General features: G+C 51.1%; 1 protein-coding gene across 2 annotated transcripts in view; it reads left to right on the top strand.

The window, feature by feature from the left end:
* Positions 1-16182, top strand: part of WASHC1 (WASH complex subunit 1) — a 108233-nt gene that overhangs the window by 86434 nt on the left and 5617 nt on the right. Inside the window, exons 2-3 of one of the 2 annotated variants that reach the window (XM_050747086.1) lie at positions 4505-4531; positions 8852-9005. In XM_050747086.1, the coding sequence (XP_050603043.1) occupies positions 8857-9005 (149 nt within the window). In that variant the 5' untranslated portion in view covers positions 4505-4531; positions 8852-8856. Of the gene's footprint in view, positions 1-3842; positions 4251-4504; positions 4532-8851; positions 9006-16182 lie in introns of those variants that run through there. The other variant, XM_050747087.1, reaches the window with a different exon arrangement.

The raw sequence follows: 16182 nt of genomic DNA, 5'->3' as shown, positions 1-16182 counted from the left end.
GTACCCTAGAACTTAAAGTATAAAAAAAAGAAAAAGAAAAGAAAAAAAAAATTGTTCACCTTTTACCAAAGTGTTGGGATTATAGGTGTGAGCAACCACGTCTCGTCCTTTTTTTCTTTTTTTAATTGAGGTGAAATTCACATAAATTTGACCATTTTAAAGTGAACAGTCAGTGGCATTCAGTAAATTCACAATGCTGTGCAAACAGGATCTCTGTGTAGTTCCAAAACATTTTCATCACCTCAAAACGAAACCTTGTACCCATGAAGCAGCCACTTCCCATTTTCCCCTCACCTTAGCCCCTGGAAATCACCAATTGGCTTTTTTTCTCCACTGATTTACACATTCTGTATATTTCCTATAAATGGAATTGCATAATAGGTGACCTGTGTCTGGCTTCTTCCATTTAACCTAATGCTTTTGAGATTCAGCCGTATGGTGCCATGGATCAGCTCTGTGTTCCTTTTCATGACTAATACTCCACTGTATGCCCACACCACAATTTGTGTATTCATTCATTAATCTGTGGACACAGGCATCATTTTTAAGCACTTCAAATATGTTAACTCACTGAATCCTACTACAAAGACAGATTCAGTTACCATATATTGAGAGAGTGAAAACTGAGGCACAGGTAACATGCCTGAGATCACATGGCCATGCAGCAGAATGAGGACTCCAGCAGGCGCAGTCTAGTCCCAAAGCCCTTCCCTTCCGAGTAACCTGAGGCTCTACTGCCTCTCAGAGAACAACCCAAAGAGCACAGCACGAGGGCGAGGCTGTCTGGTCTGTCTGGTGAAGCTTCAAATGCTGTTCATTTCAGATAAAGGGAGGTTCCTGGGCTGCAGAGGCTTTGTAGAGGAGGAAGACCCTGCAAGGTCTAACTCAGGGCAGGTCAGGATGGTGTGAACTCACTCTGAACAGTCACCCATGGGCGTTTATTAAAACTGGCTCTGGAACCCCCACAGGGAAGGTCCTTATCTTTGCCTGCACAACAGAGAGCCCTCTGGGTAGATTTCTGGACCCAGGCCTCTTTCAAGGATGTTAGAAACCTCAGCAAGATAAACTATTTTCTGTCTGGCTGCATCTGTCTGTTTAGAGAGCGGGACATTTCCATCCTCCTCTCTCCAGGCATCCTTGGAAGCCTTTCCCACAAGCAAACATCTTGGTGAAATTTAATGCTGGAGAGGCACGTGGTTTTCAGGAGAGGGGAGTGCGCTCCCGGAACTGTAGTACAAAAGCTAGAGGCTGGGCCGGGCGCGGTGGCTCACGCCTCTAATGCCAGCACTTTGGGAGGCCGAGGCGGGCGGATCACAAGGTCAGGAGATCGAGACCACTGTGAAACCCCGTCTCTACTAAAAATACAAAAAATTAGCCGGGCGCGGTTGCGGGCGCCTGTAGTCCCAGCTACTCGGGAGGCTGAGGCAGGAGAATGGCGGGAACCCGGGAGGCGGAGCTTGCGGTGAGCGGAGATCGAGCCGCCACTGCACTCCAGCCTGGGCGACAGAGCGAGACTCCGTCTCAAAAAAAAAAAAAAAAAAAAAGCTAGAGGCTGAGTAGGGAACATCTTAAACTAAGTCGTCCGTCTTATGTCCAGTTTTCTTCCTGTAGATCAGGGCTCAGGACACCCTGCCGCATTTTCTTCACTCCTCCACCAGGAATTCCTAAAGTCCATGCTCATGGATCCTGGGAAATCCAGGAAGCTGGCGGATGCTGGCAAGCCTCAGCAAGACTGCGTCGGACCAACCCTGCAGCCTTAATTCCCTAGGCCCACTCGGCCCAGCTGACCAGCAAAGGCAGGCAGGGCTTCCATGTCCACACATGAGAATGACCTGCAGCTCTTTGTCCAGGCTGAGGTAAAGGATTCCCAATGCAGCTCCAGGGGCTGAGGGTAAAAGTCTTTGCAATTCAGCTCCTAGGAAATCTTTAAAATTAGGTCTGGGATGAGTCTGTCAGTAGATTAGGTAAAGAACTTTTATGAAGTTGAGGGTGAACCATCTGGAGGGTGAACTGGCTGGTGTGGTTCTGGAACTGGGGGTGGTGCCTAGCAGCGCATTTGTGAGAAGACACAGCCAGGCTTGGTATATGATGTGGTGTGTGTATATTCACAGGCATCATGGAGCATATACACTTTTTTGTGTGTGTTGAAATAAACCTTACAAAGTACTTTTTTTTGTTTTTTCGGAGACAGGGTCTCTCTGTGTCGCCCAGCCTGGAGCACAGTGGCACAATCATAGCTCACTGCAGCCTTGACCTCCCAAGCTCAAGTGATCCTCCCACCTCAGCCTCCCATGTAGCTGGGACTACAAGTGCGTGACACCATGCCTGGCTATTTTATTTTTGTAGAGATGGAATCTTACAATATTGCCCAGGCTGATCTCAAACTCCTGGGCTCAAGCAATCCTCCTGCGTCAGCCTACCAAAGTGTTGGGATTACAGGCGTGAGCCACCGTGCCCAGCCAGATGACAGAATACTTTGATGTCCTTTCTCTGCAGCCCTCAAAAGGAGGCAGGGCAAGCACAATTAAATCCCATTACAAATGGGGCGACTGAAGCTCCATTCATGGCTTGCCCAGGGTCACACACAGAATGAATGGCAGAGCCCTGAGCCTGTGTGCTTCCCTCTGTGCCAGGCTGCTTTACCCGGGCATGGGTGCACCTTGTGCATGGGACATTTCTCCTTTGTTGTGTCCTGAGTACCTTAAGCCACTCAGATATTGCTCAGGTGGAGTGACGGGAAAATGTTTTCAGGTTGCATTAGTCAAAACAAAATACCACATACTGTTGACTTTAAAATCATACATTTATCCCTCACAGTTCTGGAGGCTTGGAAGTCCAAGTTCAAGGTGGCAGTTGGACGGGTTCCTGGTGAGGGCTCTCTTCCTGGTTTGCAGACAGCCACCTTCTCTTTGCATCCTCACTTGGTGGGAAAAGACAGAGGAGAGAAAGAGAGAGAGGAGAGAGAAATCAGAGAGAGAGCGAGAGGGAGAGAGTGAGACAGAGAGACAATGCTCTCTTTTCTTACCAGATCTATAATGAGGGCCCTACCCGACGACCTCATCTAACGCTAATTACCTACCAAAGGCCCATCTCCACATACCGTCACATTACGGGTTAGGGTTTCAACATAAGAATTTGGGGGAAGACATAAACATTCTGTCTACAACAGGAGCGGAGATCCATCTCTTCCTTACCTCTGGTGAGGGGACCACATGCTGCAGCCAGTGAGACAGTGGCATGTTCTGTTACAATTCGATCCAACTCCCCCAGAAGAGGGGGCAGGGAAGGCGGACAAAACTGGGAGAGGGAGAGAGTATTAGGAAGAGAAGAGGGTGGCCAGACGTAGCAAATAAAATATAAAATGCTTAATTTTGAATCTCAGATAAACCACCAATAATACTTTTTAGCATAAGTATGTCCCAAACTAAGCTTGGGACATATTTATGCTAAGAAATTCTTCGTTGTTTATCTAAAATTCAAACTAACTGGGCATCCTGTTTTAATCTGGCCACCCTAAAAGGCAAGGGCCAAAAATGCCGGAGTCAAGCCAACGGATTCCAGGAGGGAAGACTGCTGGACTTTGGACTGATGCTCTTTTTACATACTTAACTGTTTTAAAAAAGCCTCTTTTCTTTCTTTTTACCAGCTTTTCACTAGCTTTTTAAAAACTGGTAAAACATACATAACCTAAAATTCACCGTCTAAACCATTTTTAAGCATGCAGTTCGGTGGGATTAAGTAGATTCACACTGTTGTGCCGCCATCACCACCATTCATTTCCACCACTCTTCCATCACCCCAGCCTGAAACTCGACCCATTGAACACAAGCTGCCCGGCTCCGCCTTGCTTCCCCATTCTTGGCAACCACTGCTCTGTCTCTATGAATTTTGACTATTCTAGGCACCTCACAAAAGTGGACTCATACGATATCTGTACTTCTGCGTCTGGCTTCTCTAGTTAATTCTTAAAGGGGGGTGGGAACCAAGCAGATCACAAGGGAGCTGCCCACAGAGGTAAAGACAAGGTGAGGTATGCTGAGAGACGCAGGAAAGAAGGTCAAGGTGTAGGCTGGAGGGCAGGGGCGGGCCCTGGGCCTGGGCTGGGGGTCCTGCCCCGGGGCGCACCCAGGCCGAGGGATGCCCGGAGGAGCCGAGGCTGGCGGACAGCTTGACCCCGAGCTTGAAGGGAAGGCAGCGAGGGGACAAAGGACGGAGGCCTAGGAAGAGGGTCTGCAGAGCAGAAAGCACGGGTAAGGGCGGCCTGGCGCTCGTAAGACAACAGATGGAGCCGTGTGCACGTCGGGAGCTCGGAGTGCGCGTGAGCTCCGTGCTCAGGCCCACGACTCGGCCCGCTAGGCCAGCGCTCCGGGTCGACGGGGTCCGGGAGCCGCGCTTGGGGAGGGCGCAGCGCAGGGTGAACGGCGGCGTTAGGACCCGGGGGCGCGGGCGGGCTGCGGCCGGCGGGGCTAGGACCCAGCGGCTCCGGCGAAGCGGAAGCGGCCTAGGGAGCTTCCGGGAGGGTGGCGCGTAGGTGAGGAGGCGTCGGGGGCGGCGGGAAGTGGGGTCGTGGGGGATGGCGGGGCGAAGTCGGGGACCGGGAGGGGCTGGAGGGAGGCGGGGGGGAGGACCAGGACCCTTCCTGACCGAGAAGCCTGCGCCAAGCTTGTGTCCCGCGGCCGCGGCACGGTGCTCGGCTCCACTGCTGACGCCGCCGCTGGGCCCCGACCGCCCGGGAGGCGTCTGGGGCTTGCCCCGGAGCCTCCTCCCTGGGGCCGCGCCCTGCACCCGGCCTTGCCCGGCCCTAGCAGGGAAGCCGAGGCCTGTGGGGCGCAGGGACCCGGGCTCTGCGGGGTCGCGGTTCCGCCTCCCCACTCCTGCGCCTTCCCGCCCGGGCCGGATTCTGGGAAGCCTCGCGCGGCTTTTCCGCAGCTGCCGCCCGCCCGGAGCGCCTGCGCCCTCCTAGGGGACCCCACTTCTCTGACACCGCTTTGGGTTCCCGGGGCCTACAGCGAGGCCTGTAACTCCGGGGGAGACCCTGGAGCGGGGTGTGGGAGAACGGTCTGCAGGAAGGGCTCCGAGCACTCGGAAATTATAAACCGTGGTCCCAAAGAGGCGTGCGGTGTCTGCATTTTCCTGGGAGTGCGCAGTTTACACTACATTCTGTAAAGCAGTGCTGTCCACTAGAAATACTGTGCGATACACATGTACAAGTTTTGTCGCTTAAAAAGAATTTGAAAAAAACTTGATGAACATGGCATAGATGCAAGAAAAACACCGTTATTATAGAATACGCATTCATGGAACGCATTGAAGAGTTGTTAACAAGATGGATAGGCAGGAAATACCGCAGACCTAGAATGAATTGCAATTACCCACTGTGGAACTGAGGAGCCAGGGTTTCTCATTATTAAACTCCCTGATAGAAGACGACTTTTGATAAAATTTTTCTTTTTGCCCCAACAAAATCAAGTGTGTGGTGAAGACAAACAGTTGGGGTGATGTATACTAAAGTAAGGAAAGTGTTGACCACACACTAGGGGCTGGTTAGTGTTAGATTCCCTTGTTCTTCCCTCTATCAAAAACAGATCTAATTTAGGTTTATAAAGACAAAGTATCAAGGTAAGGTGACTTACAGTTGGTAGTACTAACAAAGTTTTCGAACTAAGATTTGCATTATTAATGCATAAGAACAAAAAATAAATAACAAAAAGCTTGGAATTCAGACAACAGATCCAAGTCTGGGCTTTATCTCAAGCTAGTGTTTTGGTGTTGAAAAAAGTGTTATTTGGTCTTTTTAACCCCATTTCCTTATCTGAAATTGGGGATGATGATAAATTCACTGATATTAAGAGTTAAATGAGATTCTTGAGGAGTCAGAATGGTTCTAACATATGTAGGTATTATTAGCAGTCATATTGCAGCATAAGAAAATACCGTCTGCTGAATGAGGGACAATAAAAGTTATCTACATGATCATCATTTAAAAGCTACCAGATACAGGAAGAAGGGGCCATAAAATGATAACGTTATGATCATTAATTTTGATGCTTAGGTCAGAGTCCATTCTAGGATATCTCCTGCCCAAAAAGAGCAGAGACTCATTTCTTTGGAATCAGGACACGAGTGAGAGGACAGAAAAAGAAAAATATTTAAGTCACATATGTGATTTCTAAAAGTAAAAGGAAACAGATGAAATGAGTAATATATTTTTAAATCCAGTATATCCCAAATACGGTTATTTTAGCATGTAATCAATGTAAAATAATAAGAGATTTTACATTCTTTTTTTCTAGTCTTTGAAATTTGGTGCATGTTTTACACTTACAGCACATCTCAATTTGGACTAGCCACATTTCAAGTGCTCAGTGGCTGCATGTGCCTGGTGGCTGCCATGTTGGACAGCACAGGTCTAAGCATTTCATTCCTGCCACAAGTTCAAACTCCTAGCTGTAATTTTGAGTGTTTTTAACAAAGTGGCCTCTGTTTATCATTCTTTCTTCTAGTACTTCCCCGAGGGTGATTGTACCCTCAGCACTCAAGACCACTTGCTGTTCCCCTACACACTTTTTGTTCCAGCTGTTTCTTTTACCTGGAATGCTATCTTTGCACCTTCTTCCTGGACCTGGTTCACTCTTGTTGCCTAGGCTGGAGTGCAGTGGTGCGATCTCGGCTCACTGCAACCTCCACCTCCCCAGTTAAAGTGATTCTCCTTCCTCAGCCTCCCGAGTAGCTGGGATTACAGGCATGCACCACCACGCCCGGCTACTTTTGTATTTTTAGTAGAGATGGAGTTTCACCATGTTGCTCAGACTGGTCTGGAACTCCCAACCTCAGGTGATCTGCCTGCCTTAGCCTCCCAAAGTGCTGGGGTTACAGGCGTGAGCCACCGCACCTGACCGAGAGGCACACATTCTGCCAAGAGCGTTTTCCTGACTCCCCTGACTCCAAAAGGGATTTGTCACTCCTTAGCTTTGTACTCATGGCTGAATTAGAGTGAATTTAATTTGAGTTTAGTTGTTTTTGAGACTATCTCCCTGGCTAGTGTAGTGTGTTATTTATCTTTGTTGTGATCATGGCCTGCACCGAATAGATGATCAGTAGATGTTTGCAAACAGAAGGTAAACCACTCATCAGGTATATTCGGTCCTATTCTTGAATGGGCTTGCTGCTTTCCTTTTGAGGAGGTTGTGTATGTACTCTTCTCTCATGCATGTGTGTGAGCAAACACGCATACACTAACAAGGAATTCATCTGAAGATGTGTACAGGAAATATCTTGCATCTTTATTCCCTTTCTGATCTTACCTATGGGAGAACAGAGGCACAGAAATAAGTTAGGACGGCCAGCAAACTTGCATCAGTATAAATACAAAGAAGGGGAGGGAGGAACATTCTTCATAGAGGTGTTGTGGTCTCAGAGGGGTAGGCTTTTCAGTTGGCTGGGTATCAGCTGACCATGCTTTAGTTATTTGATTGGAGGAAAAATAAGTGGGAGGTGAGGAGTAACTCCTGGGCCCTGATGAGTTTTCAAGGCAAGTACAGATCTGGAAAGCCTGTATGCAAAGGGGGAACTCACTGCTGGAGAAAAGCTGAAGAGCAGGATGGTCATCTCAGATCATGAAAAGTACTGGCCTGAGGAGGGCAGGAGGAAGGGCTGGGGAAGCCAGCAGGGGGAGCAAAGGAGTAGGCTCCAGCTGGGTGAAGATGTTGGTGTGGTACGTTGTGTGAAATATGCAAATTATTATTGGGAATAACCACATCTCAGCCGTGCTAGTTCTCAGTCTGGAGAATGGCAAATGGAAAGGATCAGATTCAGGGACTGCAGCTTACTCAAGGTCACAGCATTTTAAACCCAAATGAAACCTCCTAGGCCCTTCATGCCACACTCATCCATCCCTACCTACTTGTATTGCAACCAAGGGCCCCACTGTAGTGCCTAGGAGAGCAGGTCTAGGGCACAGTGCCAGGCCTGATTAATGTCTTCCTTACCATTTTCCAGCGAGGGGCTGTGATTAGTCCTATTTATAGGGGCCTGGTCCCTTAATATGCTGCCTGGCACATCTCTTGCCAATCAAATCAGTACCGTCTGCAGTGTGATTGCTGCTTTAGTGGCACCAGGGAGAGGAGTTAATTAAACCCAATATAAATAGACTCTGCCCTCACTTTGCAATTCCAGAAGTGTTTTTCCTTCCTGTCCTCCACCCCCACATGCACCTCTTTCCTCTTTTAAAAGCTAAGCTCTAGCCTGGGTGAGGAGGGCTGGACACTCTTATACCTAGAGAGTCACTAGCCACTGCCCAGTCTGTTTCAGGAGCAGCCCTCAAATTCCTCAGGGGTTAAAGTGGGAAGAACCCGTGTGTGCACATTTTTTGTGCTTTTCCAGAACTGGGTACCATTTGACAGTTGTTCAGGCAATCTCCCCCACTACCCCATTTCTGCTCCTCTGTTTCTAGCCTCTTTTTTCCTCTGCAACCAAGGTTTCTTTCTTATTTATCCAAGGTGGGGAGCTGAACCGAGACAATGTATGGAAAGGGTGCCTGGCAGGCACCAAGCACCTTGTGGGGGGTCAGAAATGTTGCACCTTCTCTGAACTCCTCCATTAACCCTACAAATTCCCTAGTCCCCGATCCTGCCCTTTCCCTCCCTCATTCACTCAACAGGCATCAGCAGAATCCCATCTATGTGCTCCTGGCCTCCCACCAAATGCTGTGTCCTCTCCTCCTCCATCTGTGCAGGCTGAAGCTATGTGCATGACTGGGATGAGGGCTGTGTTGTCTCAACACCACCCCGCCCTGTGGTGGGTGAGTGCGGGTGGACGTGGGCGGCTCTGATGCTCCGGCTCCCGTCCACAGGCACCATGACTCCTGTGAGGACGCAGCACTCCCTGGCAGGTCAGACCTATGCCGTGCCCCTCATCCAGCCCGACCTGCGGCGAGAGGAGGCCGTCCAGCAGATGGCGGATGCCCTGCAGCACCTGCAGAAGGTCTCCGGAGACATCTTCAGCCGGTGGGTGCTGCCATCCACCCCCACCTGATCAGAGGGCCATTCCCATCCTGGGCAGTCCCAGCAACGCACCCTCTGGGAGCAGCCCCCCTGGGGAATCCTGGTCCTGGGGAACCCATCTGGCTTCCCTATGTGGGAGGGGCCTAAGTGAGAGCCCAACTTGGAAGGTTTTGCTCCTGGGAGTCTGAGAGCTCACTCCCTTCCGCCCCACTTAGCCTCCTGGTTTCCTGCGGTGGCTCTGTCCTCACAGCTTATGCTCTTCCTCCCATTGGAGGGCCTATTCCTTCACTTTTTCTTGCAGCCAGCAAATATTTACCCAATAGTGCTTGTGTGCACGGCATTGTGGGAATCTCTGTATATCCAGCCATGGATAAGGCAACACCTCTCCAACTGGAGCGCACATTCTGGCAGGAGAGAAAGACCTAAATAACCAATGCATGATTAGTTCTTTAATGATAATTGTGACAAGGTCTATTGATAATATTTTGTAGTCACTAATATTCATATAGCATAAACCATGCACCACCATTGATTGGAGTGCATTTAACTCACACTTTATGAGCAGGCACTGCTGTCATCTCCATTTTATAGATGAGGAAACTGAAGCACAGAAAGGCTGAGAGACCTGGCCAAGTGACAGAGCCAGGATTCAAAGCCGTAGATCATGACCCCGGGTTCTGTGGGTTATTACTGCGTCTGTTAGGGGGAGATGGGGTGCTGTGAGGTTCATCATGGGAGGCCTGGCTTGGGTTCTGTGGGTTATTACCGCGTCTGTTAGGGGGAGATGGGGTGCTGCAAGGCTCATCATGGGAGGCCTGGCTTGGTCTTGGGTCAGGGAAGGCGGATGTGAGGAAATGACATTTATGGTAAAGTCTGAGGGTTGAGTGGGCAGGTCAGGAAGAACATGCCAGAAAGAAGCACATGAACTACAGCTTTGAGGTGAAGGACCTAAAAGGAAGCCAGCATGGCTGGAGCATGGAGTGGCCGTTGAGGGAGCCGAGCTGGAGCGGTGCGGCTTCTTGTATTGGCAGCGCTGACCTGGCACAGTCATTGGGCTCCAGTGACTTCACTCAGTGTTTATCTAACATGAGTGAGTGAATGGTGTTTGCTCTTTCTTGGCAAAGGTCCCAGGGGTTGTTTTATACACAGGTCCTGTCTTTGGCCATAAGCAGCCTGAAATGAGGCTTGGTCTCCTTCCCAGGATCCCACACCGTGCCTCACATGGTAGACCCCAGTGAGAAGTATGTGACTGCCTGACTCAGGTCCCTCTCGTGGTCCACGTCACCCCTGCTTTGCCCCTTCCCTGGTTGTCGCCAGACCTGGAGCCCCTGCTCCTTCACTGTGCAGCCTCCTCTTCTGTCACCAGCTGGGAACCCACCTCTTCCTGAAAGTCCCCCCGCACTGACTCACCGGCTTGCCCCAAGCTTGTCAAGAATGTCCCTGTCACCAGGGACCATGCACTGAAGTGGCTGAGGGGTTACCTTGGAGCTGATGCCTTGGCTTAGATCTGGCTGCCCTGTTTGCTTCCCCTGTAACATTGGGCAACTCAACCCCTCTAAGCCTCAGTGTTCTCCTTTGTGAAGTTGTGGTAATAATGGTAGCTTCCTGGTAGAATTATTGTAAAGATTAAATTAATGAAAACATGCAAAGGAATGGAACAGTGCCTGGCACCTGGAAATGCTGGCTCTTGCCTGTTGATAATCTTGACCCGTACACTGCCTTTGGTCACCATTCATGAACCTGCCACCAGTAGTAACAGAAAGTGCCGGATGCACCTTTTGTGCTTATTGTTGTACTAAATGTGCCCAAGGGATGCCTAGGGAAGAGGATGCAGGTCTTTAAGAGCCATCAGCTCCGGATTATGGCCACCCCATGTCCAGCACTTAGAATGGAGGCCAAAACCATCCCTCAGAAACTGTGTTTCCTCGCCAAGACGGGGACTGCATGGTTGCCCTTCTCTGAGGGCAGCCCTGGATTTTTGCGTCTTTCCTTTCTCGTCCTGGTGTTTGGCACCTTGTAGACAGTTGTATGTCCCCTGCCCGGGGGTGGGATGAGGAGAGGGCAGGAGGGCATTTCCTGGGTAGTGGAGTGCTGCGTTCATTGAGTGCGGGTTCTCCAAGCTGCTGGCACAGCCCAGGGAGGGGCAGATGCCTCTCAGGAGCCTTGGGTCTGAGTCCTGGCTCCCTCACTTCTGGCTTCCAGGTCACTGCATCTGTCTCTCTACCATGTGCTCCACCTCATGCTGGGCCTTAGGAGACACAAATTATGTGGCTGACACTGTGTCCTAGAGGCTGGAATGGAACACAGAGGGCGAGATTGATTGTTAATTGCTAGCGTGAACCGCGTGGGCTTCTCAGGGTCTAGAGTGGAGAGAAATCAGTAAGAATCGGTGGCACACCTGTCAGAACTCCCCAAACCAAGCTAAGCAAAAAGTAACCAATCAGTAGAGCAGCCTTTGGAGTAAAGGCTAAAATGATGTTATCAGGGCCGGGTTTTGCTTTCCTTCCATGTCAGTTTGCTGCTTTGGGTCTGGCTGCATTCCCAGACAGGCTGTGCTCTCGTGGTGGAAAGGTGACATGACACAGGGTCAGTCCAGCAGGAAAGAATGCTCTCCGTGTCCCCACTCCCTCCAGAAGGCACACTCACCCATCCCTCCTGGCTTGGTCCTCGTGTCTGTCCCAGCATCCATTGTTGGGGCCAGGGGACTATGACACGCCACTTGGCTCAGACTGAGGAGCTCTGTGGGCAGCCCCACCTGAAGCTCTGGGACCAAGCCTGTGAGAGAGATGGATTCCCCAAGGGAAATGGGGCCATTGCTTGAGTAAAAAGAACTAGTTGCTGGAGAGGAAAACCACGTTCCTACTCCACATAGGGCAGGCTCCTGGAGGACGGGGCAGGGGGTAGGGAGGTGGGTGTGCAGGTTGCCCTGGTGGGGTCTAGAAATAGGGGCCGCAGGCTTGGCAAGAAGCCTCAGTGTGACTTGGAATGTGGTGTATGGTGGTCTGCGGGGAAGGCCGGCCTGCACAGTGCTGGGAGGGGGTGCTTCTGCATGGGAAGCACAGACAGCGCTGCGGCTCCCTTGCACTCAGCTCTCAGGGCATGAGAGGCTGACTTCCCATGAGCCTGTGGGCCAGGCCTCTTTGAATGGTGCTGAGGGAGCTTTGCCTTGGTTCCTTTGTGTCCCCATGGTGCCATGGGAGGCTCCCTGGCAGGGTGTGGGGCAAGGCAGTGAGTGAAGAGTTGGGATGAGTGGGTTAGGGCCCACGGAGTGCTCAGGACAGGACTTCAGGTTTGATTCAGGAGTGTTAGGGAGCTGTGATTGGATTTTGAGCAGGGCAGGGATGGGACAGAAGACTTTGGGGAAGGTTCATCAGGCATCCGCCATGGAAGGGACAAGAAGGGAGACAGAGTGGATGCCAGGGACACCCAGAAGCTGTTGTCGTAGTCAGGATGTGACAGGGATAAGGCTGCAGACAGGGGACTTGCAAACAGGGAGGGCAGGGTGAGACATTCAGAAGAAACGACGACAGGAAATGGTGACAGATGGGGAACGAGGAGGAAGGAAAGGGAGAGTCAGTGATGACTGGCGATGGAGTGGGGAGCACTGACACGTCCTCCTCCACTTGCCCCTCCTGTGGCACTGGACAAGCATGTGAGCTTTTCATTTTTCGTGGACTTTTTTTGGTGGGGATGTGACCAGCTTTGAATCTCTCCCCTTAAACATGCTCCTCCTGCTTAGAAACCTCCTGCATAGAAGAGACAGGGACGGAGGATAGACTCTCTCCCCACCACCCCGTCTCAGGCCCCAGCACAGCCCGGCCTCTGGACTCACTGGTGTCAGTGCCCAGTGGCGCAGGCAAATTAGCATTCCAGGCTGTGCTCTCTCCTCCTGCTCTGCTGCAGCCAGGAGTGTGCAGAGACTGGAGGGGATGACAGGCACCTCCCAGGGGCTCTTCAGCTGTGTCCTCCAGACCCTCCCTGCCCCCTCTTTCTGCCCCTCCATCTGCCCCCTCTTCACCTGGGAGAAGCCAGGCCCCCAAAATAGCGGTCCAGATATGTCACCTGCTTCCCATGATGTAGAAGACAAGGCAGGAGGGAGTTGGGATGGCATGGGGAAGAGGAAGGAACAGACTATGTGTGGAAGTTTGGATGCTGTCATCTGCCATTGCCCATCAGCCCCTGCCCAACCTCTTCCCCCAAGAGGCAGTGCCACTGCCCAGCACCTTCCCCCTGGGAAGGGTGATTTTCTCTGCAAAGCTCTTGGTCCTTTCCTCCATCTCTTTCTTTCTACTTTTCCCACCTCTTCCTTTCTTCTCCTCTTCCTTCTTTCCCCTTTCCCCTTGTCCTCACTTCCTCCATCCTTCCTTCTCCCCCATTCTCTCTACTGATTGGCACCTGGTGGCCCCCAATGTTACACACTGCACTAGATCGCTGCATAATTACCAAGTCATTCTTAATTATCCCGGAGTGGAGAAGATAAAGGCGAAGGCAGGAGCCCAGGTTCAGGGTCCATTTCCCTGGGGTCGTGACAGAGGCAGGGGAGGAGAAGCAGTGAATCTGGGTCAGGAGTGGGTGCCCCCTGCTTCTTCCTCCCCAGCAGCCTCTAGGGGGACTGGTGTGCTGATGGTGATGGCCCATGATCAGCTCCTTCTTTTACAGTAATCCTGTGATGTAGAGGGGACCATTCCTGTTTTTCAGTGGAAGAAGCTGAGGCAAAGACCAGTTAGTGACTTCCCCAGGGTCATACTGCTGCTAAACAGATGTGAAACCCAGGCCTGTGGGATGTGGTGGTTGTTGATATTCATTTCTCACTTCCCCAGGAGCCCTGAGTCCCTTTGAATGTGGATGTGTGTCGTCTGGTTCGTCTTTGACTCCCGCGGCCCCAGCACTGTGCTTGACAAACAGGATGCACTCAAGTTATTGAGCAGTCACGGGTGGAGGGGGGAGAAGGAAAGCAGGGGTGGAGGGGGAGAAGGAAAGCAGGGGTGGAGGGGGAGAAGGAAAGCAGGGGTGGAGGGGGGAGAAGGAAAGCAGGGGTGGAGGGGGAGAAGGAAAGCAGGGGTGGAGGGGGGAGAAGGAAAGCAGGGGTGGAGGGGGAGAAGGAAAGCAAGGGATGCTTGGAGATGGCCCCCTCCAGGGCAGCTAGAGGAAGACGGACCCTTAGTGAGACCACGCGCAGAACAGGCTGGGTGAGCCACTTCCATCCCTGATAGCCACAGAGGCAGCTTACTCTGTAGTGCTGGGGGAGCCGTAGGTACGGCTTCAGCACTGAGCTTGTAAACTGACCTGCCTTGAAGTAGGCCACCAAGCCAAAGGTGTCTGGACCAGGAATGACAAACAAATGGCTCTCATGGCACCATCCCCCCACCCGCAGGGTGGACATTGTTCCATGGCCTGGCCCCAGTGAGGCCTACAGGCCTTCCCGACACGGCCTTCCAGACCATCCGGCTAGTCCATGGGGATAGCAGATACGCTGCAAGCTTTCTGATCCTGAGTCTGCATCGTCCTCGGCACTATAGCCTGTGACCATAAGAGAATAGACTATTGGGGGCCTTGTCAACAAGCACAAGTTCCTTAGTCTCATGGACTCTTGGCTAAGGAGAGAGCCCCAGGATCATGTCTCCACCTCCACCTTATCCAGGATTCGCCCTTGGGGCACCCCGGAAGGCGCTTGCGAGCTGCAACCTAATTGCTCTGCAAAGTGATGCAGTTGTTTATTAGAATTTTTTTTAACAGAACAGAGATCTGTTTCCTTGCAACTCTGCCCACTATTCCTGATGTCAGTGTACTCAATTCTCCACCTGACAGCCCTTCTGATATTTTTGATATTCGAAGGGAATGATCATATTCTCAAAGTCTTCTGATCTTTAGTCAGAACATCCTTTAGTTATCTTCATATGTCGGGAGTTTCTCACTCATCACCATCCTTATCACCCTCCCTGAGATGTTTGCTCATTTGTCACTTTCTGTTCAGCCAGCGGCTGTGACACATCAGGCCCCGTCCCGGGTGCTGGAGACATAGCAGTGAATGAGACAGACTTTGCAGGCTGCAGGCAAGTTCAGAGTCCTCTTACAGCGTGGATTCAATTTAAAGAGATGTGACTGGCCGAGACTGGTGCCTGGCATGGATTCGTTCATGATTCCAGGACTCTGTTTTCTGTGGTGCCTCTAAGAGAGTGCACGGTCCCTGCTGATTCAAAGAAGGATGAAGGGCGGAAGAGGGATGGGGAGCTGTGTGCCCTAAGATCGCATTGCCTTTTTATGCTAATTAACATGCTTTTAGCTCGTACTGAGCTTATAGTTAACAGAAGCTTCCAGGTCTTTCTTCACCTGAACTGTGTCTAAACCAAGTTCCCTCCACCTTCTATATTTATGCACTTTTTAAAACCTAGATGTTGGGCTTCACATTTGTTCCTTGTAAATTTCGTCTTGGTGATTGCAGTCTACCCTCTGGCCTTTAAAAATTATCTGAGCCTTGATTCGATCATGCAGACCAGTTTACCCTTCCCCTATGTGCTGGCCCCAGTTTTCTAACCGGGTGTTGAATGAACTGGATGGACTCTGCCAGGTCCCTCCGTGCAAGGCTGGAATCAGTCCATTGTTCAACTGTGCCCTTTGGGGCCATGGTTCATTTGGCTCTGATTTTTCCTGTATGTTCTCTCCTCCAACCCCCATAGCTCTATCTTGTCTTCAAGATTTTGTTAGAAGCCGTCAAAATCCGTGCTGACTCAGGATGTACTGTGCTGCAAGTTTTCCCCGGGTGCAGCAGGCTCATAACCCTGTTACAGAGAGAAACGCTGTGCATTTCCAGCCGTGCTGGCCCCTGGGACTCACCGCTGCCTTTTCTAAGTGCTTACAGATTCTCTGTTTAATAATCCATTGCAGAAATTTTTTTCAGGGCTCATTGTTGGGCTTGGTGTTTGCAACTTTGAGTGATCAGCCCTTCTCTCCTCTGTGGGAGCACCAGGACAGAGCAGCCTTTGTCCCTCCCCAGTCTCAGTTCCCTCCCACTGCCCCTGTGGATCTCGAGTGCAGAGCTTATGCAACTTCTGAAGGTCGTGTCAACACCCAGGGGCAGAACGAGGCTGCCTTGGGAACTAGGGTAAATTAAAACAGCTTGTGCTGGAGGACCCTTAACAGCAGATGAAGGCCTCTCCCCAGCCAGAAAAGATGGAGCACA

This window comes from Macaca thibetana, chromosome 11, assembly GCF_024542745.1.
Source record: "Macaca thibetana thibetana isolate TM-01 chromosome 11, ASM2454274v1, whole genome shotgun sequence".
NCBI lineage: Eukaryota > Metazoa > Chordata > Mammalia > Primates > Cercopithecidae > Macaca > Macaca thibetana.
Note: the sequence above shows the minus strand (reverse complement) of the source record. Positions and strands in the feature narration are given on the sequence as shown.